General features: G+C 31.6%; 2 protein-coding genes across 4 annotated transcripts in view; one reads left to right on the forward strand and one right to left on the reverse strand.

The window, feature by feature from the left end:
• Uba4 (Ubiquitin-like activating enzyme 4) lies at positions 1 to 25,102 on the reverse strand. 3 transcript variants are annotated; one of them, XM_076399407.1, is made up of 7 exons: positions 24,981 to 25,102; positions 1,578 to 1,715; positions 1,204 to 1,505; positions 831 to 1,138; positions 550 to 776; positions 258 to 489; positions 1 to 202 (listed from the first exon to the last, which is right to left on the reverse strand). In XM_076399407.1, the coding sequence occupies exons 2-7, from the start codon at positions 1,686 to 1,688 to the stop codon at positions 51 to 53; spliced, it is 1,332 nt and encodes a 443-aa protein (XP_076255522.1). In that variant the 5' UTR covers positions 1,689 to 1,715; positions 24,981 to 25,102; the 3' UTR covers positions 1 to 50. The 3 variants fall into 3 exon arrangements, with proteins under 3 accessions (XP_076255522.1, XP_076255512.1, XP_076255502.1); XM_076399397.1 differs by lacking the exon at positions 24,981 to 25,102 and adding an exon at positions 1,798 to 1,894; XM_076399387.1 differs by lacking the exon at positions 24,981 to 25,102 and having other exon boundaries at positions 1,578 to 1,808.
• Positions 20,809 to 26,996, forward strand: part of LOC143193289 (carbonic anhydrase 1) — a 13,191-nt gene continuing 7,003 nt past the window's right edge. Inside the window, exons 1-2 of the mRNA XM_076399421.1 lie at positions 20,809 to 20,966; positions 25,749 to 25,784. Coding sequence (XP_076255536.1) covers positions 20,882 to 20,966; positions 25,749 to 25,784 — 121 coding nt within the window. The 5' untranslated portion in view covers positions 20,809 to 20,881. The remainder of the gene's footprint in view (positions 20,967 to 25,748; positions 25,785 to 26,996) is intronic.

The following is a 26,996-nucleotide window of genomic DNA, read 5'->3' on the forward strand; positions in this document are numbered from 1 at the left end:
TTTATTTGAAGTGTATGTACTCAACATTTATTATACAAGTATTTAAGTATTTAAAAAACTGGAAAGCTTTTATCAATTTCCATCGCGTATCCATGCAACCCGTCCTTCACATTCAGAAATTTAACTGTCACGTCCGGCATATTTTTTTTAATTTCCGTCACAGCCCTCTGAGAATCGTTTCCCCTCCTACATAAAAGATACACTAAAAATCAATCAATATTTAAAATTTGTTAAGAAACATAAAAAACAATTATCACCTTCACCATTCTCACCAAGGTTGTGTTCGTTTATTAGATTACGAATTTTGTCGAGGGATTCTGGTTTTTTGAGGTCCGTAAGAGGAATATTATGGGTGTTTGGTAATCGACACATTTGAAACTGTAAACTCGGCCGCACATCTATCACTAAACAATTATTTTTACCAATTTTTGTGGATAATTCCTTTACATTAATGTGATCAGTGCTGTCTAATATGTCAATATTGATTACCTGAAGAAAAAACAACTCATATCAATCATATCAAACATCAAAAAACAAAAGAAAAATTACTTTATCATGTGCAGCTGCTCCACAAAACTGCTCATAATCTATAAGATCTGTAATTGTGGGTTCTTCTCCGCATACAGCACACTTTGAATTACGCGTTCTCAATTTAACATCCCTAAATTTGGTGATGGACCCGTCAAATAACAATAAACGCCCTGACAATACTCCTGGTGATTTAATTATGATTTTTATAGCTTCCAGAGCTTCCAAAACTCCAATAACACCAGGAACTATATATTTATTATTTTAAACAATTTTTTACACTATATCCTAATGTTACTTACCTGGACCCACTACACCTCCATCACCACAACTTGTCACAGTCTCTGGTGGAGGGGGAACTGGAAAAAGACATCTATAACAAGGCCCACCTTGATAATTATAAACAGTAAGTTGGCCTTCCAGTTGTAATGCACTTCCCGATACTAAGGGTACTTTATTAATCACACAGACATCATTTAGCAGATATCTCGTAGCTACATTGTCACTTCCATCTATAACTACATCATATGTATTATTTTTAAACAATTCTTTTATGGTAGTACTGTCAGCATGGAGTTTTAATGGTACTATTTTGATTCTGCGATTTATGCTAAACAAAATGTATGATTACTAGAATGGTATGCTGTAATACTGTAATATTGTAACATGACATACCTTTGCAACTTTTCAAATGCAGAATCAACTTTTGCTTTGTTCACATCATTTTCATTATGAAGTATTTGCCTATGTAAATTTGACAGCTCCACTTCATCATAATCAATTATAGCTAGTTCCCCTATTCCTGCACTAGCCAAGTACATACTTGCTGGGCATCCAAGGCCACCTGCTCCCACAACTAAGACTTTAGCGTTGTTAATGGCCTCTTGTCCATCAATACCTACTTCAGGAACTAACATCTGACGACTGTAACGGGTTATGTCTTCTGGATTTAAATTTGCACAGTATTTATTGCTGCCCTAAGTTAACAAATTATTTAATTATTATTTAATTAATTGCGTCCTATCAAATATATAACATATAGTACATACATTTTCACATCCATTTGACATTAATTTAACCAAATTATTCTCTTTTTCTTTCAATTGTTCTCTAAGATTGGAAATATCAGTCAAAAGTTTATTGATATCACTTTCAGACATGTTTCACTTGTTTTGTTTGTCTCTAACCTATTTCCAAAATATGCCAATCAAATATTTTACTACCAATAACTTGATTATAAATTTGTTATTTCTTTATTAAAGTGTATACCTCAAGAAATATCGCTATTAAACATACTGTAAATATGTAATAAAAAAATTCTGTAACAAATTATACAACTGTTTATTCACTTTTTTTAAACAGAAACGAAATGCCACATTTTTGTAAAAGGATGGACCCGCCATCTCTCAATGCAGAGAAGAACTATTTTGGCAGAGCCATCTATGTACATGTGAGTAATTTAGGATAGATTCTGTTTGTAATGAAATCAGTAAACATCTTGATGCTGTCATCTCATGACAATATCAATTTTGTAGTTCTCTATATAATTTAAATATTATAGCTCTTAATTATTTTGGAACTAAAAGTGCAGAAACTAAAATTTACTCGTTATTACTATATTTTTTAATTCGATTTTATCTAGAGAAAATCAGTTTATTTATTGTTACCATATATTACAAAAAATACTTGCAAATCATTTTTAGTTATTTGTTTATCACAATTAAACGGTTAGATGCTTATATTACCTTTCATTATCAATTACAAATTTTCGGTATTAATATGTTATAAATTAAACTATATTAGCACAAAAGGATATTCGTGGAATTTTTATCATTTTGGTCCCCTAGTAACAAATTGATACAATAAAAATTCCTTCTCTACATTTCGAAATTACATATCACAAAGAACAATTTATGTAATTTGTGTTTACAACCTTGCTTTATATTTATGTTCTTATATGTATAAAAAACCATTTCTGTCAAAGTCATTCTTTAATATTTTAGGTTACGTCAAACAAATGTCATATTATTTATTGTCATTAACTGTCATTATTAAATATCAAAATCTGAATAAATATCATGACTTGAAATCCCAAATTTGCAACAGCATCTATCGAGGCATAAATTATCTGGTTAATCCATCGCGCTCAACTTATGATATTGTGGTTGTTTAGAGAGATTCTATCGTCTGTTGTTATATACATCGAATATATGAATCACCAAAAAAATGAATTAAGAACGTCTGCTTAGAGAGGATGTATTATAATTTATACCTTTTAGGTTACCCGATTATTTTTTTACTAAGCCGATATAAAGTCAAGGTGAGAAGCATGTTTTATTCACGACTGTTTCAGATAAAGCTGATATTCACGTGAGCACACAGTGTATCGTCAAAATCGTTAATTACCGACCAGACTTGTTGGAAATTTCGTACCAAAGTGTCGAAAGTTTTTTTAGATTATTGATATATTGTTACTAATCATTGACGACTAATATATAATTTGTATTTACAGTGACTTAAACTAGGATGTTCGATTACTCATTACATGATTCTAAAAAAAATATTAATTTAAGTGTTCAAGTATAAACTATCACCTTTCTCTGTTTTTTCGACGGCTATATTTTACTACCAGGATTGCTCAAAATGTCCCTTGAAAGAGATATAAAAACAATTAAAAAATATTCGAAGAAAAATTATTTAGATGAACGATTTAATTATTACCTTTCCAACCCACCAATTTCTGATCCACAATTATTGCTCAGTTTTGTTGTCTTTATTCTCTTTGGTATTGTTGTTGATAGCCATTTTCTTATCTTTCTTGTGTCTTTATCTAGATATTCTTTAATTTTTATTTGAATTTTTTATTTTTTCCTCTTATTTGTATTTACTGATTCTTTTATAGCTATTGATATAAGGCCTGTGTTGTTAATATTTTCCCCTCTCCCTTAAAATGTTATTTCTGTTTTCCCTACCTCAAATATTCCAGTGTTTGTTAGTTTGTCTCTCTAGTTCTTGTATTATATCTTCTAGTCTCTAAATCAACTGTTTCATTTCTTATATTTTATTGCCCTATTTTATCTGCTGAGAGTTCAGTTATATTTTATCTGTTCCTATTTGTATTAAGTGTTATTGTCTCTTTTTTTTTTCTTATTTTCTTTTTTTAATTATGTTATTTTTTTGTAAACTCTTCTTCTCCCTTCGCTTTTAATTTTTATTTTTATACGGCTTGCTAACTTTACTGTTGTATATTATGATTTTAAGTTATTACCTACTCTTTTTCCTGTTATATAATTACCTCGTTTCCATTTTTAATAGTTTTCCTTTGTTCCACTTGCTTCTATTATTCAATAGTTATATTAGACAGATATTTAGGAAAGCTCGCGGTAGTCTTTCAGTTAATGTACTTTTCAAAAAGTTTTTCCGAATATTTTAAATAATCACTCAGCATTGTCCACTAATTCCGTTTAGATACAGAAAGGTCACTAGGAACAAAGTCTGATGAACATAATTTTAATTCCATGATTTTAACTTCTGAATCTTTAGAAATATACACTCGTACATTTTTTCAAAAGTTCAGCAAACTTCCAGCCATGATGGTTATTAAAGGCAAGCCATTCTGCTATGAGAGGGTTGTTTGTTGGATTTCCTAAGATCTACCCTCGTACACAAGCTTGAATGGTTTTGTTCTCTTGAGTATATGTCCTACTTCAGTGTTATCCCAGAGTTGTACTGTATTAGCATTGGTTTCCAATTCTAATATAGTTTATTCCGATAATGTTGCTGCAATTAACTAATATTTTTAAAAATTCTTAGTTCAAGTTCTCTTTTTTAATGTCAGTGATCCCTTCATTCAAAAATGCGTTATTACAATATGAGCTGATAGTATTTTTCATAGTTATTAGTATACTTAATGCATGTTGTCCAGTAGTTGTATTGCTTCCACGTTGCTGAGATTTAGCAACTTTATTTCATGTTTTAAGGCGAAATCCATTTGATCATTTCCTAAATCCGTTTGATTTCGAGATCTTCGTGCAGCTCTTCATTGGTTAGGTGGAGTTAACATTGGTAATTCATCGTAGAACTTTGTTTTATATATTTTGCCATGATAACTGTGGTTTCAGCAAATGTTCCAAGTAGTGTTTCTTTTGTTGTTGGGATATCAGCAGTAAAGAACAGACACAGGATTAAGCCCAAGACACTGCCCTGGGTATATAAAATATATGATTCCAGCAGTTGACAGTAATTCTACGGTAAATGTTTGCTCAGTTTGTAAATGAATGTAAATTTTGTGAGACATCTAGGAATATTGCAGGGCAGTATATCGTTCCTTCGAATGCATTTCAATAACTACTGTTGCTATGTGCACGTCGCTTGTTGCTTTTGAAATCCAAACTGGAGATCTAGTATTTTTATAAACGATTTAATGCGTTTTAACAGCAGTTTTTCATATAAGTCTTTTGTCCCTAGGATATTCCGAAACATACTTCAGCCTTAAACAGGTACTGAAAATGTTTGTCAAAAATTCCAGTAGCCTTTTCTTTGAGGTTATTATCGATTTCAGTGGCAACTTCCATTGGAGAAATCAGACTTTCGATACCATCTTTGTAGTACGATTTCTACTTTGCTTCAAAATAGGCCTCAGTTTCGGCGATCACCTCTTCATTCGACGAAAATTTCTTCTCAGCGAGCATTCTTTTGAGATCTGAGAACAGGAAATAGTCTCTGGGGTGGCAGATCTAGAGAATACGGTGGATGGAGAAGCAATTTGAAGACAATTCATGGATTTTTGCCATCGTTCTCACGACTTGTGACACGGTGCAATGTCTTGGTGCAGCAGCATTTTCTTTTATAATGCTATGACGTTTATAACGCTATGACGCTTATAACACTATTTCATCTAATAACGCTATGTAATAGTCGCTATTGATGGTCTTTCTTTTTTCGAGGTAGTCAATGAAAATTATTCCATGCGCATCCCAAAATACAGACGCCATAACCTTGCCAGCCGACTGTTGCGATTTCCCACGCTTTGGAGCGGGTTCATTGTGTGCAGTCCTCTCGGATGACTGTCGATTGGACTTCGGAGTGAAATTATGGAGCCATGTTTCATCAACTCGGGTTTATTACATTTGATCATCTTCCAACTCTGCTCCGAATCATCAACCCATCGTTGTTTTTGGTCAAAAGTGAGCTCGCGTGGCCCCCACTTTGCACAGAACTTTCTCATACCCAAATATTCTTGAATGATATGATGTGCACGTTCAGTTGATATCTCTAGAGTGTCTGCTATTTCATTCAATTTCATTTACATTGGTCATTCAAAATCATTTTTTTGATTTTTTAATGTTTTCCCCAATAACAACTTTTTTTGGACGTCCGCTGTGCTAACCGTCTTCAGTGCTCATTTCACCACGTCTAAACTTAGTATACCAATCCTTGATGGTTGATTTTCTTGGGGGCAGTGTCCAGAAACTCGGCATCAAGCCAAGTTATTTGTTCCCTTCAAAAATCAATATTTTATTAACACGCGAAATTTCTTTTTATCCATTTTTTCACATTAACAAAAGTTGCTTCACTCAAAATGCTATAATTCACAAACTAATGATCCGGCAGCTGTCAACTTTATACACGCATCTATTGAGGATTAGGGCTAACAAACATGTGGATTAAATTTTAGCGCCATCTATGTATCAGGCCGGGGACTTTTCAATCGACTTGTTACTGTCACGTTTATAGATACGTTCCTCATGCCAACCCTTGAAAATTATGGATAGCAGACTTTCTTCTCGTATTTTCTTTTATTGATGTCTGAGACTATGTTTAAATATTGTTCATGACCACAAACCGTGCGGGTATTATATTTTTTCGCGTCATATTTGGTTTTAGCGAACTCAACAGGATTTTTTGAATACTGACAACAATACAATACTTGGGATGGGGAATATCTCTTGATGTAACCGATGATTATTCGGCGTGCTTTGAAGATTTACAAAGCACACGTCTATATTTGACAGTTAAATTATTCTAACGTGGGAAACCACCAAACTATTAAAAGAATCAACAAATTTACCGAACTAGTTTTATCGTTCTTTCGCTAGATTAGCACAATTAGTGCTAACCGGCTTCTCGAGTCCTCGCGTTAATTGCGGATACAAATAAGAGAAAACAAAAATTGGCCGGAACCAAATTAGAAATTATTTATGAAAATTCGCGTCGGTTCGCGGACGAAACAAAAATAGCTTGTGTTAATTATGACGTGTTTCGAAAATTAAAACGGCATATTTGGCATTTACGGTGTGTTAAATGTCGCTGGGGCGTTTACGTTTGGCGATTTAAGTATTTTCAGATGCCATCTGACGTTTTCGATAGAAAGTTTGACACTTTTGACATTAATCTTATTCGGAACATTTTTTTATTAAAAATTATCATCATTCAATCCATAGCCAAAGCTTGAGAAGTCGTCAGTCACATCAATGTTGATGATTGGTCGCATTCGTTCTGATCTCACTTAGTCTTGATCATCGGTTCTTTAGATTGGTTTCAATGATTTCAATTAATATGTCGTTTGGGTATGATGGTTATGTTTTTCAAAATCTATGAGCAAATCTGAATAATTTTAATAAAATTTTGATACAATATAGCATAGAAACATATAGAATTAGTTTACAGTTGTTAAGAAAACAAATTAAGAATTTGTTTTTAACTTTTATTTCAGTAAAGAGTACAACTTCCTCTATTTTTCAACGCTACAGTCAGTCTCTTTGGCAGCGTTTCATATAAGCTTTTAACATTATGCTGATCTAACTTTTTCTGCTGATCTTGAATAGCATTTTTAGTTGCTTAACATTGTTAAATTGTTTACCATATGAGTACGGAGCATGTGCTTTTTACCCCCACAATTTTCAAAAATAGAGAGGCACACTAACCACTTTTAAATTGAAATATTTTGCTCTCAAAAATATTCTATGACTCTTCTTTTTTTCCTTGATATAGTATGTTCTTAGGAAAATTGTAGCCATTTAAAACTATTCACTTAAAAATGATTTCTGTAAGACTTTCTTTCTTGACGCTGAAAATTTCGTACATTTATTTTTACGTCATTGATGTTAATCATAATTAATAAAGTCACCTAAGTTTTTTATTTCTGCGATGCATGATGCAAAAGTAAACTGATAACATATAATATCTTGAAATACGCATGGCATTCATAAAACAAATACAATACGTATGATAATTTGTTAGCTAACTGCAAGCTGGACGTGTGCTATAGTTTTGTCGTTCGAGTTTCACGACCTATAATTAAACAAAAGCTATCTATTAGTAATGTTAACAGTAATACCTCGACTAACCATTTTTAGAGTTCTGTTGCGGAGGTATATAATTAATTAATTTTGGTATATTATTCACTTATTCTTAAGCCACGTGGTTGGTTCTATAAGGTTCGATAAGGTTTTACCATCTGTATCGGTGAATATATAGTTCGTTAGCGAACATCAGATTGGTTATTCACCACACCGAGAAATACCCTCTGAGGTTTCGAACCTCAAGTTTTAGTTTTTAAGACGAATTTTCGTCAGAACGTCATTTTCTTTAATATCATCATCAAGCTGGTTTTCTGTAACGAAGCTATTTAGGTTTATTAAATTGCAACGTTGCCCTAGGAAGTCGATTTGAAATATGAAAAAGAATCTGAAAGCTCTACTGGCAAGTCATGGAAGATTGGTCATTTATTATTATACTTAGAGCATCCTATGTAAAAGTTTAGAAGAAAAGGCAATATTAACAGGAGTATCAGAAAAAGTATAATAAAAATATACTATGAATTGCATAAGTAAGTAGTAGTAGATACATTTTCCACAATCACATCAGAATCACATAAAATCAGCAGGAATAACAGAAAATGAAATAAGAAAACAAGTTAACGATATGAGAATATGAATAGAGATCGATTCATAAAGAAAGAAACTTCGAAATCTTCTCCTCAAGCAAATAAAATTCTTGATGAGGTCTTAAGCGAAACATTCATGCATTATATTATCTTATATATATGACCCCATTGACATACTAACATTATTAAGCCATACTGTTCGAATATCAACTACAAAATATAAATAATTAATATTCCAGTTGTATATGTATGAAAATTCGCGTTAGGATACGAAGAGTATAAAACGCGCCTGTGCTAATTACTGTTAATTATGACGTATTTCGAAAATCAAAATGGAATAGTTGGAAATTATTGTGTAATAGACATTTTACACTAAATGTAGCATAAACACTAAATATTGTCAGACGATATCAGAGTATCCCAATGGAAAGTTTGTTATTTTTATCATAATTTTCTTACAACTGGTGAAAATATTATCATTTTCTCTACAATTTGTGTTGTTTAAAATTGTGTTTCAGTGAAAAAGTGTAATTATCTCATGAAACTTATTGTGGTAGTTTAGACTTTTATAAGTTGCTTTCTCTATTAGTGATAAAACTCCATCTTTTGAAACTGTGTAACGTTTGTATATTGGGTTTAATCATGACCATAACTCATCCAAAAGTAAAAGTCGTGAATATCAGTTGAGTCAAATAAAACATTGATGCTATACAAAAATGAGAGTGCAAGATCGCCTTGTGATATTTAAATATCGATTGTTTTTTTATTATTTAATTATTACATTGTTAGTAGTCGTGTCCGATTAAACTACAATTTGTCATTATGATAACTTAAATCTAATTATATAACTAGGAGGACCCATCAGCCCTATCTCAGCCTCTGGTGACACTACTGTATCTTTTATTATATGCACCTCACTACATAATACTACACAAGTTTGTGTCCTGTTCTGATGGTATCCAAAAGCTGCAATATTTCAATATTCTCATGAGAATAGAGTCTTTCCTCATGCCCCCTTGCAATTCTCTTAATTTTTTGACTGACTGTGGGTATCTGAAGGTCCCGATGTAGGTAATCAGTCCTATAGTATTTGGGTGAGCCCACAATACTTCTCAGAACATTGTTCTGAAAAATTTGTATTTTAATTATATTATTCTTTGCAGAACATCCGGACAACTGTAGTCCGTAGGTCCATATAGGTTTCAGGATTTGCTTATATAATAACATTTTATTATGTACTGATAATTGTGATTTTCTCCCAATTAGCCAGTACAGTTTCCTATATTTCAATCCAGTTCTTTTCTTTTCTTCGTTGTATGTTCCTTCCAGCGAGGTTTTGCATCAAGATTCATTCCGAGATATTTAGCGTTGTTGCTATACCGAATGATAGTATTATTTAATGTTATTGGTCCTTGTACGGTCTGATTGAAGGCACATGCACAGATTTACTTTCGTTAATTTTTTTTCCAAGCTTGTGTGCAATTATTTATATTGTCACTTGCTTGTTGTAATTTTCGTGAAGCTTTTTCACTATTGTCTCCGACAGCTATAATGCCAGTATCATCAGCAAATATAGCCATCGTAATATTCTTCATTTGTGATATATTACAAGTGTAGAGTAGATAAAGCATTAGTCCCAGTACACTTCCTTATGGTAAACCTGCTTTAGCTACTTTTATTGTAGAGCAAGCATCTTCTTGTTTGACTCTAAACATTCTGGTTGTATGTACGATTTTAATAGTTTGGTGTGTTGTTTTGATAACATTTTCTGTAGTTTATGAACAAGTCCTTCATGTCAAAGCTTAAAATCCAGCTTAATTTATATATTGTTAATATAGCTGTCGTCCACAAAGATATGATAGAAATATACACTTTTCTATCATATATTAACTTTCGTATATCTTCGGTGATTTTTCCCTAAAAAGGTCTTTGTTACAATTATTAAAATAACTTTCATATTTTGCTATTAAAAAGGTTGATCTATAATACAAATATAAAGCGAATTTGGACCTATGGGGTGCAAATATGGGGTTGCACTAAAAATTCAAATCAACTAGTCATACAACGATGTCAAAACAAGGTTCTTCGATTAATTACCAATATATATCGCTACGTAACCAACGAACATCTGCACGATGACCTGGAAATCAAATGGATTTGCGAAGTTATCCAAGATTTCGCCTTGAAACATGAAAGAAGATTACTAAATCATACTGACGTGGAAGCGTTAGGATGTCAAGAGATTGAAGCGAACCAAACCATACGAACTTGTGTAAACTATAGCTATAAGTTATTATAATTTTATTATTGACGAGTACATATTGATGTATTTTCTCGCACTCGTCTTGCTTGTAAATTAGTCCAAGTACAAATGTAAAGTAGTAATAAATTAAAGTATAATTAAGATTGTACTAAGCGAATCTAATAAAGATGTTATAAAAAAATATATATTGCTACAGCAGTGATATTTGACAGCAATCTTACAGTAGTTATTTTAAGCATATAATAAGACAAAATTTGAATTCCTACCTTTGCTATGATCTTTAAACAAGTGAACCTTTCATCAACTCAACATTTCTTTCTAACTGGCACATTTACGTTGAAACTCGAATTTTTGAAAATTAAAAAATATAATTAATGGGTTTACCGCCTTACAGTCGTAGTTTGGCATCTAATAAAATCTTTCTGCTTTCGAACCTTTAAAATAAGTTGTTTTGATAAAGATTTGCCTCGGTAAGAGAAACCGTATATACTTTTGAAACAAAAGTGTATCATGAAGAAAAATATTTATAACAAAAAGTATTTTTATCCGTAATAAGTTATAGCCCATCCCCGGTAAGCTAATGACGATATCAAAGGAACAAGAAACGTTCGATTTGCGATGGGAAACAATAAAGATAATGCTGGGCAATTTTTAACGGGTTTTGTCTAAAAATCTGCTGACTACAATTACGCTATTGTGTATAGTAGCCAGTTTTACAAACAAACAATATATATTCAATTAACCTTGTCTAATAAGACCTTTTAAAATGCACTGTTCGTTACCTTGTTTTCTTTTAAATAATTGTAAGAAAATGGATTTTAGTTACAGCATAAATCTGCGCCGCTTGGCGGATAGGTATGTGGAAGGTTTTGTTTTATTCACCTCGCCCAAAGGTTTGTTAAAGGTCTTGCTATATATGTATCAAGGAGTTTGCATCTTTTTTTCCAAATAAACGCCAAGTTAATATCGGATTGTCTGAAACGCAATCGACATTATTAATGTTTAAATATAAAAAATAATAACTCATGAATTAAGTCATTAATGACAAGTGATTCTGACCCTAAAGATTGTGTGTAATCACAGAATCTGTGTAAATGAGAATAATGAATGAGTTCAGAGTTCGACGAAATGATACAGTGAGGCTTCAACATGAAATTGGTTACAAATGTTCCCGGTGTGTTTTAATACCATCTATTGTAAATCCTTTAAAATTAATTTATAGGTCTGATAGTTAAATTGAAATTGAAAGAAATGTATATACGAGGACATGTTTAATAAACACAGAGAATTACAAGGAATATAAGAAATAACACGAAGGGAGAGAAGCAGAAGATCAAAATTGTGACCCTAAAAGACATACAAAATGAAGATAGGATAGGAGATATTTTAAAACAGTTAAAGGCAATAAATGGAGAATGGTATACTCACGATTAAGTTGGATATACTAACACCTACACCATTTAGTGGTACAAAAGTTGTTTATATACATATTAAAGAACGTAACTTGCCCTTTTACGTACCTAATTTATCATCATCTAGGCTAAAAGTACAACAAAGATTTTATTAAAATTTCATGAAATGTGACATATGTGTTAATTAATATAACAGATGGGGCAAAAGTCCCGCTACAATTTTGATTGTGCGCCATCTTGGTTATTTAACGTTTAGCCCAGTTTCGCTTTAACCATTGCGTTGTGTGGACATCCAAATTTAATTAATTAATATACGCTACAAGAACAAACAGAAATAATGACAATATACAATAGTACGATACGACAGCAGACGGGCCTCGTTCTGGAAGACAACGGATGCCTCTCTGTAAATGTGGTTCTGATGCGCGATAGTGATCACGTCATTAAACAGGACTGTCAGTTTTGGGGAACCCCGAATCCTCAATTAATTCATGAAATATCATTGCATCCACTAAAAACAATTGTATAGTGTAGTATTTATGCTGGAAACATCATTGGTCCTTATTTTTTTTTTGAAAATGACCAAGGTGTTGCAGTTACTGTTACTGCTGAATGGTACCAATATATGATTCGAAATTTTCTGTGCCCGAAATGGAAGAGCAATGACTAGAGGACATGTGGTTTCATCAAGATCACAGCAGCTCGGGCACAATTCGATTATTGAATGACGTTTTTCCACGAAGACTAGTTTCGCAAAAAGGCGATTTAGCATGGCCAGCCAGATCTCCGGATTTAACAGCACCAGACTTTTTTTATGGGGTTTTGTAAAACCAAAAATTTATCTGAATAAGCACCAAAGGATTCAACATCTTAAATGCAATATTCGTCACGGAATTAAAGAAATTCAGCCTCGGATGTTGAAAGATATCATGAAAAATGCCTCAAAAAGAGCCGAAAGTTGCATAGCGAGTCGCAGTGGATATAATTTTTCAATAATAACGAAAAAAATTGTAAATACCGAATAAACTTTTTATTAAAACCAAACTTACTTATCTTTTCTTTGGGCAAAGTTATAGGCAATCAAAATAGTAGCGGGATTTTTGCTCCATCTTGTATATTTCAAGGAATATTGTTTTTTTTTTCGAATAAACGCCAATCTGATACAACAAAATCGCGTTATTCTCGTCTAAGTTTACATTGGCATTTCTTATCGATTGTGATGACTATTGAATGTGTCGTTAGATCCACTTATATCGATTGTGGTGGATAATATTTTATGTAAATACACGCGCACAGCCTTGTTCCTGAAGACAAATAGTGCACGTCAGACAAGAGAATGTCTTAACTAATACGCACCGACTCACACAAGTGCAAATCAAAACCGTTGCTGTCTCTTTTAATTAGTGATCGTTGATCATTGACGACAATTCGTGCGTATTTCGGATTCCCTTGTGATTTCTTTGTGATATTTTTATTTAATGACTTTCAAATTACCACTGTCGTTAATATTGCTTAGTAATAAAGTTCTTTCTGTATTTTCACTTATGATTTTTTCGAGAAGCTATTGTTATAATATTAATCATGGTTTCCTAATTAGCATTTGACTTAAATTGGTTTCGAAGACCACCGTAATTTACCAAAGATTTACCGATGTTGTTAACGACAAAGTTGTTAGTGTTAGCGTTTATATGTCATATATTTCCCCATACAAAGAATGCTTTTTTCAATTCATAGAACTTTGAACGGAAATAAAACTTTTTAAAACTAGTAAAACTGGATACGATGGAGATATCAAAATATGTTTAAACGTACCATTTCAATTCAAGGAAGCATATATTTAATATTATTTCTGTTGTACATCAAAAATAATAAAACTTAATTTTCTGCTAATTGTAACCATGCTCTTTTCTTATCAAGAAATTGAAATATTGGTTGGATAAAGCTTCAGAACATTTCAGACCAATACCTCTATTAGCTATACCATCCAAAAAATTGAAAAAATCTGCTAATAAGGCCACAGTCGAAACTGTATAGAGAAGGCGAATAAAATCTAACTCCAAACCATTAGTTCATAATAAATCAGACAGTCTAAAAATAGACTATTCAACAAATGTATTTCATATAGAAAAATGGACAACAAACTTGATCTTGTTAATCGAAATTCTTATAAATATGGACCATTATTTTCTTCGACCGTCGTTGCTAATATGAATGCTCTTGCGAAAGAAACTTGCTTCAGTTACAAAGAAAACATTTTTTAATTAATCTCTTAGAACGTCAGCAATATACCCGTGGGCAATAAGTATTATTATATGATTTCAGTTATATAATATAACTATCCTGAAATGTAGTAGATCACTTCAGTAAGTGATCTACTGTACAACTTATAATTTAAATATTATTCAAATATTATTCTAACTTATTTTAAAGTCTATCCTAACTTATTCTAAAAACTATTCTAGCTTATTCTTGAGATATTCGTATCAGATTGCGTTTGAGTCTACGCACTTCACTGTCATCGTGCACATTTAACTGTTTGGCGAGTGCATTGGAATGCACTAATAGTCTTTCAGAGTACTTCGCACTAAAATTTCTAATCACACTCGTTATGGGTTCTGAGGGGCTATCGAGCTGAATCAATTTGTTGGACATGTAATATGGGGCATCGACGATGACTCGCAACACTTTATTCTGGAACCTCTGGAGGATAGCTATGTTAGATTTGCCCGTAGTACCCCACAGTTCAATACCATAGGTCAAATGGGCCTGAGTATCGACTTTACAGCAAAAACAAAGGAAACATGAACATATTTTTATATTAAATATTTAGAGCTTGAAAAAAATTTTGTAATAAAACATCATACAATTTTACTATAAACCATGGTGTTCTTTTTAAGCAACTTGGTATTGTAAAACTGACAGGGCACTCAAAATTATACAATAGCTTGTGCATAATTAACAGAGCTTACAAAAAAAAGATATACTTTAGATACTTTTTTACATATAATAAATTTTGTTGTGGTATTTATACATTTTCATTTGAAAAAATTTTAGATGATAAAGTAATAATCTTTATTAATTTTTTTGCCTGGTAAATGACAGGAAAAGGTCACTAGGCTTCATGAAAAGTATATAATCGACTAAACTATCTCTTTTTTAAGATAAAATTAGTTCTCTTTCACAATAGAAAACCTAAATGACTTGTTTGCCAAACCTAATGGCTACGAATCTATTTAAGAAACTTTTACCGAACTTTTTTTTAAGAAGGTAAAGGTGGAAACTCTTATTATATAATTAATTCATGAAGCCGGTAAGTGGAAAATATCCTAATTCTAATTCGGGAAACTTGTCAGAAGTCATTGTCCAGCGACATTAATAATTCCGAACCCTTTTATTGAATTCTCCAAGTTTCTCGATATTTCGTTTAACGTTGAAAGCATTTTTTTGATCGAAACTTTCTGAAACCTTACCTTAATTTACATAATCGCTACATACCATTAAATTACGATAATTATCAAATGTCCTACATGTTCTGCTTTGTTGGAACCTTGTAAGATTCGCCACTATGAAGATGATAATTAAGAGTTTCTACGTTATTAAATTTGACACTCAAAATTATACAGGATATAACATTATTATTAACCAAATTTATACGACAATCTTTTTAATTAACGACACGATATGAATGAGTGTGATAAAAATATTTATATCGTATTTTAAATGAAGAACATGTTATTGTTGTTTAAACTAGCTGGGTCATTTTAGTTGACATATTGATTGATTTTTTAGGATAGACATCTGTTGTAAATTGATTGGTATTATCCGGATAGAAAATCAGAGCGTCTTGAATAAGCTTAATGAATTATTCTAACGTTTTACTGTGTCTCTGGTCCATGACGTGGTTGGAGATGATGAAAGCTTTCGAAAGATGAAATACAAAAGCACATAAAATTGCCATAAATAGTTCGTGACGTTTCTTCTTGTAAAACTCATCTGGAGTTCTTGTATGATGGAAGTTGCGGTAAATATAGATATAAAAATTAGAAATACCTAAAAATAACGGTTAGTGAACATCTTATCTCGGAAGCTAATATGTTGCACGGTTTGACTTTAATGAATTTATGCCAAAGGTGGCCTCTTCATACGTCTTTTAAGCTAATTCCTCACATGTTCGATGTCTAATTGAAACGTGCTCTATAAATCAGATCTTTTTTCAGTTTCAATGCTTGATGCTGCTTTCAATGTCAATGCTTGAATGTTTGGTCAATTCAATTGATGATTATCTGTTGAAACTAATGTATTTGAGCTATATTTAAAAAAAAACAATCGTTATACAGATGTGTAAAATCTGCGAGAACCTATATGAAAATATTTGGATGGTAAAGAGGTTTTAAACATCCTCAAAAATTGTCGATAGTGATGGACAATACTTTGAGTTTACTAGAAATCCATACAACCATTATATTTCTAGATGATCTCTAAAATTTTTGAAAAATTATACATTAAAAAACTCAAAATAATCATAGAAGAGAGAAATATTATTCCAAACCATCAATTTGGCATCCATAATAAACACGGAAGAACAGAACAAATACATAGATTAGTCAACAAAATTAATAAGAGCCTAAATGATAAAAAATATTGCTCCCCTGTATTTCTCAATATATATCTGCCTTCGATAAGGTGTGGCACAGTGGACTGCATGTTAAATTAAAAAAGCTCTTGCCAAATGTACATTCAACTACTCAAATCATACCTCACAGACAAACATTGTATTGTGAAACAGGGTAACGAATACACTGACCTCCATCCAATATATTCAGGCGATGTTCCGCAGGCGAGTGTTCTTGGTCCACTGTTATATCTATTGTATACAGCTGACCTAACGACCTCAAAAAATACTACTGTTGCAACATATACTGACGATACAACGGTTTTATCATCACACAAGGATCAAATATCAGCCACAAGAAACCTCCAACTTCATCCAAACAAATGGGTTGAAGGAATTTGGGTTGAAAACATGGCGTATCAGAACAAATGAGACAAAATCTACCCATGTGACATTCACCCTTTGTGGAAGAACTTGTCCCTCAGTAAAAATAAATAATTATAAACTCCCGCAAGCAGACAACGTTAAATATATGGGAATACATTTTGATCGACGTTTAACATGGAAAAAACATATAGTGAGAAAATACAAACAGCTTGTGCTAACTAAATCAAATTTATTGGCTGATAACATGGTTTTGTTGTTTAAGTCAATACTTGGGTCCGTTTAAACGTATGGTATTGAACTGTGGGGTACTACTACCAAATCTAACATAGATATCCTCCAGAGGTTCCATAATAAAGTGCTTGCGAGTCATCGTTGATGCCCCATATTACGTGCCCAACAAATTCATTCAGCGCGATATCCTCTTAGAACCCATAACGAGTGTGGTTTGAAGTGGTAGTGCGAAGTACTCTGAAAGACTGTTCATGCATCCCAATGCACTCGCCAAACAGTTAAATGTGTGCGATGACAGTGAAGTGAGTAGGCTCAAACGTAAACCACCGTACGAACTGATTAACAGACACGTAGAGTGAGATATAAAAATCTCCAGAATAATTTGGAATAGTTTTTAAAATAAATTAAGATAGACTTTAGAATATAAGTACCTAGAATAAGATTTAGATTATAAGTTTGTACAGCACATCACTTACTGATACTTCTACATGTCAGTAGAGTTATAGTCTATAACGGAAATCATATTATAATACTCATTACCCACGGGCAGATTGTTGGAGTTCTAAGAGATTAATAAAAAATATATATTTCTAGGTAATTTTCTATTTTCTTGAATTCGTCTACTATAAATTCTTCGCTGTTGAAGCTGCAACTGTTTGCACAAAGAAAAAATATAAAGAATTAAATTTTAAGCTCGTAAAGCTGTATAGCCTGATTTAAAAAAAATGATAACTACGTATTAAAAACAAATTATACAGAAAAGGATATTAAAACCAGTTTGAAAGTTCAGTGTTCCTCTATGGGGACGCCCCAATAATATAACATTATTTTTTGTGATTAATAGGATTAATAATGAGATCAAACAGAGCACGCGAAACACTCATGTAGACCTTCCAAACGAATACGTCATCAATAATAAGTTTGTGCAACGAATTTATCTTTAGATCTGTGGTTTTCCAAGATATTCGCCGTCAAAGTCATTGAAACGTCTTAGAAGCACATGTGGTTAATGCGTCAGTCATCTATCGCGACCTTTAATTCAACAATCCGCTTGAAAATCCAATAATAATATTGAACTAATATCGATACAACACAAAAACTTTCAATAGAAAACATTAAATATTAAAAAAATAATGGTTGTATTTCTGGCGTAATTATTTCTTTTTAACCTTGATGAGAGGCATGTGCCTCTCTTCTTCTCACTTCTCTTCGTAAGACTTTCCCCTCGCTAATTTTTGCTATCAATTTTTCTGGTTGTCTTTAAAAAGTTCAGTTTTTTTTACAAGCATTATAACCTGAACGTTCTCAATCAAGAGTATAATTAGAACAAATTATAAGACAAATTACAACACCTATACTTTTCCATCTCTGTTTGAACTTCGAAAATAAATGTCTAACAAAATTTAATCCGTAGAGTACTTCTTGAGTTTTGTGGACAAAAACACATGGAAATTCAATTTTTTCTATAAAGAAACTAGAAAAACTTAGTCTAATCCAGTGTTCTGATGCAATAGTGTTGGCCACTGATAAATATATCGCAATGATATTTTTCTTAAATATCGATATATCAGAGAAAATAAAATATCGATAATTTTTTGTATTATATATTGATATTTTTAATAAACACTTACAATTAAACACCGAAATATACTAAACATTTGAAATTAAGTACCAAAATACACTAAATGTTTAAAATTAAGTACCAATATACACTGTTTATTAAAAATAATTAAAGGTTTTTTATCATGTTTAAGAAATACATTTACTTTTCTTGAAAAAATATCGAAAAATATTGACTTACAAAAATATATCGATGATATATGATACCTATCATGATGACAAATCCAAATCCCATTCGGAATGAGGGTACGTCGCATAAAATCATTTACAGTCATCAGTGCCAACTTTTCTATAATGGACATCTTTACCCAAAACACATAATTTCTCAAAAACTGCCAACTGAAATGTTTCTATGAATAAAATAACAAAAACAAACAAGCCAATTGAAAAGTCCTTGGCCTGACACATAGATGGCGGTACTAGAACTAAATCCATATGTATTTTAGTTAGCCCAAACCCTCAAAACAGGCGTGTATAAATTTGTAATAAATATATAATAAATAATAAATATGTTTTACTATGGTAAGCCGGGGACATTTCAATTGACCTGTTATCATGATGACGAATCCAAATCTCATTCGAAATGACGGTACGTCGCATCAAATCATTTACAGTCATCAGTGCCAACTTTTCTATAACGGACATCTTTACCCAAAACACATAATTTCTCAAAAATTGCCAACTGAAATGTTTCTATGAATAAAATAAAATAACAACAAACAGGCCAATTGAAAAGTCCCTGGCCTAACACATAGATGGCGGTACTAGAACTAAATCCATATGTTTTTTAGTAAGCCCAAACCCTCAAAACATGCGTGTATAAATTTGTAATAAATATATAATAAATAAAAAATATGTTTTACTATGGTAGGCCGGAAACTTTTCAATTCACCTGTTATCATGATGACGAATCCAAATCTCACTCGAAATGACGGTACGTCGCATAAAATCATTTACAGTTATGAGTATCGAGTTTTCTGTAATCTACACTTTTGCCCAAAACACAAAATTTCTCAAAAACTGCAAAATGAAATGTTTCTATGAATAAAATAACATAACAATTATGTACCAAATCGTTTAAGAATAATGACTTTTCAGCACAATAAATATACTGAGCACTAAAAGAAAGAAAAGGTTAATCCAAATTTATGCTAATCTAAAAAATGACAGAACCTTCCATATATTTAATTTTCACGAATTTCTTTATAGTAATAAAATAATTATAAATATTTTGGTACTGATATCTAAAATGGTCGAATCAGAGTTTATTTTAATTAAGTCTTACATTAGATATGTTGAGTACTGTTCTTTGATACAATTTGTTTATTACATTACATTTTTTATTTACATTTAATTAGACTACTTGTTAAGAGAAATTCTTATACACTATAATTATATAATTAATCGAAGAACTTCCTTTTGAACCCCATAATTGACTGACAAATTTTAATTTCAGGCCAAGTTAAGAGTATCTTTCGAGTAATCAGTTCATTTTTTAATCATTTAATAATGTTAACAATAATTCGGGCTCTTCTTTATGTTTAACATAAATTCTATATTATGTAGTGAAATTATAACCCTAATTTCTATTTGCTATTTTTTGTAGTACCGCTCGTAGTACTGTTAGACAATACGTCTACTGAACCGTTAAAAAGCAACTCGTCACGTAAACTGAACTAAAAATTAAATAATACCAATAAGATTGTTATACCTTTTTGCCCTTTACTGATGAGAATACCTAATCTGTCGTAACTTTCAATGAGAATTTCAGCTTTCAAGTTCGACACGACTTGAAAAACTATTTATATCGACGCTGATTTGGAGGATTTGTCGATCGAAAAGCGATGGACAGCGTGTGCTTGTGTACAATATCGCGCGTATAGGTAGGCTCGCTAGCCGATATAAGCATTTAGTTCAGTCTGAGTCTGCAACCAGGTTGGATGGTGATGGCTAGAATCTCTACAATGACCAAGAAGAACATCTCCAACGGCTTCCTGCTCTTTTACATTCTTGGAATCCTGACTTGTAAGTTTTTTTTAATACGTTAAGATATTACGAACACGAAATGGCGAAAGCGCTGAAATTAATTAAAATATATTTTTAATTTAAATAAATATTTTTTCGATGAAAAATGCCCTCATAAAAAAAGTAATAGATGTTAAATTGGCCCATAAAACAGTCGATCTAAGCCGATGATTTATTAAAGGGACAATTGATTTTCCCATATAATTTCCGATTGTCATGAAAAGATGGGGATTTAAAATTTATTTCCTAATGGTAGATGTCGATAACTGATAAACGGTAACTCAATAAATAACATTTGTATTAGATCGAGGAATGAATTGTATCATTTTATCGCTTGATTTGGCATTTATTGGGCAATATGAGTGTCCAGCTATTCATTTTCTTACTTTTCAAGCCATATCGCATTGATTTGAGTAAGGCATAATCGGAAAACCTCACAACTCCTGAGCACGCTGAATGAGGGAGACCTTTTCACTTGAATTGTATTCTCTCATACATATTTTTCCACAAGATGCCTTTAGATCTGTTGCTCAATGTTGACACTAAAACTGTTCACGTTCTTTAGTTTTTAGAAGCTTCCTGACCGTAGTTCCTGTTTACTTAAGATGTTAACTAAACACTTCTTCGTTTTACTTGGTTATAGTAAATTAACTTTTCATTGACACAATATGCTACAGAAAATTCTTCATTATTCACCTGGCGGGCGAAGATGATGACCTAATTTGTAATAGCGTCTTCAATAAACTTATGTTGGGAACAATTTGGATCATTTTAAGCCGTATAAAATTTTTATAACTATTGATTCATGAACTTTTGCTATTAACCCTTGGGTTACATCCAATAATGCTAGCAATTCCTTTCGTCGAACTCTCGCACTTTTAGACTATTAAAATAAACCATTGAAATATGATGTAGCAGTATCATCATAAACCTTCACAATATTTATTAAACGTTTTTCTTTTATATGGGGATTTCTTTTAACCAGTTAGTGTATTTAAAGAATAAATAAAACTGTCGAAATTCATGGTCTAGATCATCAATTAATTTTTGATACTAATAACGAAACACTTTACTACAGGAATATCGCACTTTAACAAAATAAAATCATAAAATAATTATTCTAAAGTTGTACTGAATATATATGCGAAAATATTTGAAAATTGTTCAAACCGTATATGTATATTTTTAATTTTTTTGCGTTTTTTCTTTATTACCAACCTGCATTATATATTTTAATTGCTGCTATAAAAAAAACGATAACATAATATCATAAATTATTTATTTTGTCGAGCAGACATTTTTATATTTTTATATTCACTAATATCATCACGTTTCATTGTAATATATATAATCTAAATGAACAGATTAGTGTGGAAATAATCACTCTATAATTGTTGATTTTATGAAAAAAATTCATTCGCATAACTTAAGATTACACAAGACTATTGTTGATGCTGTCAATATCACGTACAGTGCTACTTTACAGATGACCCACTGTACATAATTTTTCTGGTAATTTCTTATAAGGAAATCGAAATTCCACTTCTGTTATTTCCAGGAATTCTACTGGAGGTTCCCGATAAAACGACAAATTTTATCTCTACCAGGAAACATTTCCTCTCACTGTATTTTGCAATAACCAAATCTAAGTTCTTGTAATATTGGGTGACCTGCGGTTTGTCCGAATTATTCATGATCCACGAATATGTGAAAGCGTCGCCGTCAATAGCATCTCAATATTTTATCGCAAAACACATATATTGGGATGAACTCGTTTGTTTACCAACAGTTGTACGACTATCTATCGATGATAATTAGGAATTTTCAGTATTCCGAGGAGCTCAAAAATTCTCTGAATCACTATTTGTGGACATAATGATATTAATCTAAGTTGGAGTAACTGTTTTCTTAAAAACGTTTATATAATTTTTTTAACTAAGACAAAAGTATTTAAAATCAAATCTAAAATAATTCACCAAAAAAATTGACAAAAAGAAAAACATAAATTATTTGTACAGTCTCTAAAGAACGAAAATGAAAACAATTCTCAACTTTCATATACTTATTTCTAACAAGGAGCTAAATCTGGCAAATAAACCGGAGGTTGAAACAATTCCTACTTTATTTTATTATTGTTTTGTAGTAAATATGTTTTATATTTTATAAAATTGACGCTAACCATTTCAAAATCACTTCATAAAACCCTTTTAATTACGTACCCCTTTGTTAAATTTCTTTTACAAACTTAGCGGTTTATAAACGATTTAGTATAGTTACAAATTACAGTTTAATACAACAATAGATCAAAACAATCCATAGAATACCATGGAATACGTGGCTCATCTTGCAAGTTTTCATGACCGCTGTTAAATTGATGGAACCAAAATCTAACTGTATCAATAGTCGCGATATCTTTGCCAATTTTAGGTGCGGTTTCCGTTGCTTTCAGTTTTTCAACTCGCAAAAAGCAAACTTGACCGAATTATTTGTCTGTGGCATTTTCAAGCTGACCGTTTCAGTAGATGTAAAAATAATTCCTTATATTCTTATCTAAACTAAATTTTAGACGTTTTTATGAAAATAATATTTATTAACGTTTCAAGAACACAAAGAGCCGGCTTGGTGGCGCAGTGGTAAAGGCAATAAGACGGTGCTCCCACTGTTGCGATAGCCGCGGGTTCGAATCCTGCCGGGGCATGGTCGTAAATTTGTCCTAGACAAGACTGTAAAAACCGACGAGGAAAATGATCCCAGTCACGCCAGTAACCAGGCTGGGTAAGACCGGATGTCTTCTGAGATGATTTCTAAAGTTGGTCACTCACCAGTCCGTAGGCTTAATGTTGAGGACCGTGGTTCGGACCCCACGTTAAACTGTGGGCCCAGTCCAGATAAACCCATGGTTGGTAAAAGGAAGCTTTAAAATATATTTAAAAAAAGAACTCAAAGAAAATAATATTTACGCGAGAGGGTAGAAAAAGTACCTCTTGTATTAAACAAAAAAAACAAAAAAATATTGGTTATTAAGGGGCTATGTCGAGCATATAGTTCAAAGGTCTAAACTTTGAAAATATCCCAAAAATTAATCAATTTTTTCAGATTTTTAATCCAGAATACCCCTTCTAATAAATGTATTAATATATTACAGACTTTTATGTGTTTTGATCAGCGATATCTATTAGTAAAAATGCGAAGTGTCGATAAAACCAACTGTTAAACAACATAACCTAACTGTGATATTCAATAGTTTTGATATTATTTGATATTGAATTATTCGGTATATAGAGATGCTAATCATGGAACGCGCAAAATTGCAATTTCGATATTCATTATACTTGTTCTGTTTAAAAGAATTTGCCGCGTAATCCCATGCTGCCATTTAGAAACTTATAGTCATGATGCTACGTCATATGCTAATTGTCTATTTTAGTTTCAACAAATTAAAAGTGGCGTTTTCAACGTCAATGATAAAGATCAACTCAAGATCTAGCAATTGGTCGAAAAACCAGCTCAAACTTTCAAAGAACCTTCCGACAGTTGAGAACTGATTGAATGAGCCATTTCGAACCATCTGAACGGTACGGTTTCATTGCTTTTCCATCAAGGAAAGAAGAGTTTGCTGTAACGCATTGTAAATGGTGACGAAAAGTGAATCTACTACAATTAAAAGCACAACAAGTCATGGTTTAGTCAAGATTCATGGCTATAATGTTATGCTGTGTATATGATGGAATCAGCAAAGTGTAGTATATTATGAGCTGCAAAAACCGAATAAAGTTGTTACTGCAGGTATCTATCGATATCGGCAATAGCGATTTACAGATGTAAAGGTATGACAACTCTCGGTTTCACGTTGCAACAGTTGTGGAACACACACTGCCAAACCAACATCGTCCTTTCAACACGGTATCGCCATATTGCCAGAGAGATGAAAAAAGCTATAGAAAATAAAGTAGATATTTTCGAAATAAAAAAATGATCAAGATACATGCAAGCGCCTAATATGTTGGAACTTACAACAAAATCAGCATGAAATAATCAACATTGACTAGTAAAAAAACACGGATTACTTTTTCACATACACAATATTTGATCGCACAATATTTCTTAGACATAAGTCAGGTATTGATCTATTCACTACGTTTCATCATATTCGGCAACAAAGTTTTTTCCTTTCATCACTGGCCTTGACCGTGGGTCACCCAAACCGCCTCCTAGCCTTCCAAGAAATTACATCTCTTTTCGCTGTATACCAGGAACAATATAAAAAGAATCAACCCAGCGGATAACAGTAAAAGCCGAAAAAAAAACACACAAAAAGTAGGTCTTGCGAATTTCCAACTCAGTTCTCGGTAAAAGTCATCAAGTCCAACCTCGCACAGGTTAGATTGGAATTTCCGCCATTCCGCAATCCTAATTCTCAATTTTTTTCGCTCATCCGTGCCCACATAAACGATCACTTCTCTTTCCAGCTAAATTCTAACGGCCTCCGATTATTTACGCCGATAATTTTGGATAATGACCTTAAGTGTTCTTAATTAAATAATATTTTATAAGCGCCGGACAGCGCACTTATAGCGTAAACTAATAAACGCGGCATTTTTTGTTTCTGTTTCTTAGCACTAATTTTAGTAATTTAAGTAAAAAAATTAGTACCCTTAAACATAGATGGGAAACAATTGAAATTAATAATAACATATTTCGTTTCTCTTAAAAACTAATTGCTGTTATTACTGTCACTTCGCGGCAGGTTACGTCAAAAAATTAATTGATATTTTTTTGCAGGTTATGCTCAGGACTTTGGTTATGATGGATCTGAAGGTAATACCGATATCTTCATTGTAATATAACATTTTCTGTTTTATCAATTTATGTTGTTTATTTATTACTGTATTTAGGTTGTCGTTAGATTAATCATGTTAGTCCAACGACCAAAAAATCAAAAAGAAGAATTGACGTTTTTGACATATTCTATTATATACACATCATTCAATTTTCTAGCTACGATAATTGATAAGTATCTTACTATATTTCATATGTTTCTAATTATATAATAAATAATCGAGCAACGCTAATATTTATTGATGTTTGTCGTAATCATTTCATTCATATTCTAGTATAAAGTGTTGCATAAGTTACAATGTTAAATATTTCGTATTAATACAAATACATTACATATCAAAATCTAATACAGTTTTAAAATCATGATAAATAAAGTGATATAAACTATTCTACATAAAAATTAAATTAATAATTTCGTTACTAAATATCAGAACAATATAATCCAAATTAATATATTGATAGCTGTCAGATCTCAACATTCCCGTGATGCCAAATGTAACTTTCTGATAATTTAACTATATCTATCATCAGATTTAGTTTTAATTTGTAAAAAATACCTTTTTGTTCTCTTATCCATACTTGTTTTGAATGTTATATTTTCAATAGCAGATAACAATTTCAGGGAATATTGTCATGTAATATTTTATTCTACAGTTTAAATATATCGATATTTGTAACTAAATATTAAATTTTTCGTTTAATTTTTATACTTAATTTTTACGTTTTTAATTGAAAAATAAAGATTAATATTTCCATTGTGATTAGAAATACTGTCTTAAATAATCGAATGTAACTTTTAGCCAACTTAACCATATTTTATTTACAATGCTAGATAATAATTAATTTTATTAATAATACTAATTAATAGCATTTTATTTTATTATTTTGAATACTGAACACTAGTATTTCTATTGTCAGTAAAACAATTGTCTTACAAATCGTCAAATACATTTGCATTGGATTTGCTATGATGTCAAATGTAATTTTTTGTTAACAGACTATATTTTTCGACATGAAAACGTCTGTGGTAGAAAATAATATGTCTATTCAAATTTTTTTAGACATACATCATCAAGATGTTTAATGTATTGCCTATCGCAATTTGTAAATTCGTTTTAGAATCAGACAATATTTTCCTTCAAATTTTATTCTAGTTAAAAAGAAACACTAAGCTGTCTAGTTAGTTCGAAC

This window comes from Rhynchophorus ferrugineus, unplaced genomic scaffold, assembly GCF_030347505.1.
Source record: "Rhynchophorus ferrugineus isolate W39M unplaced genomic scaffold, kcgeb_rfMv2 rfM1, whole genome shotgun sequence".
Classification (NCBI taxonomy): domain Eukaryota; kingdom Metazoa; phylum Arthropoda; class Insecta; order Coleoptera; family Curculionidae; genus Rhynchophorus; species Rhynchophorus ferrugineus.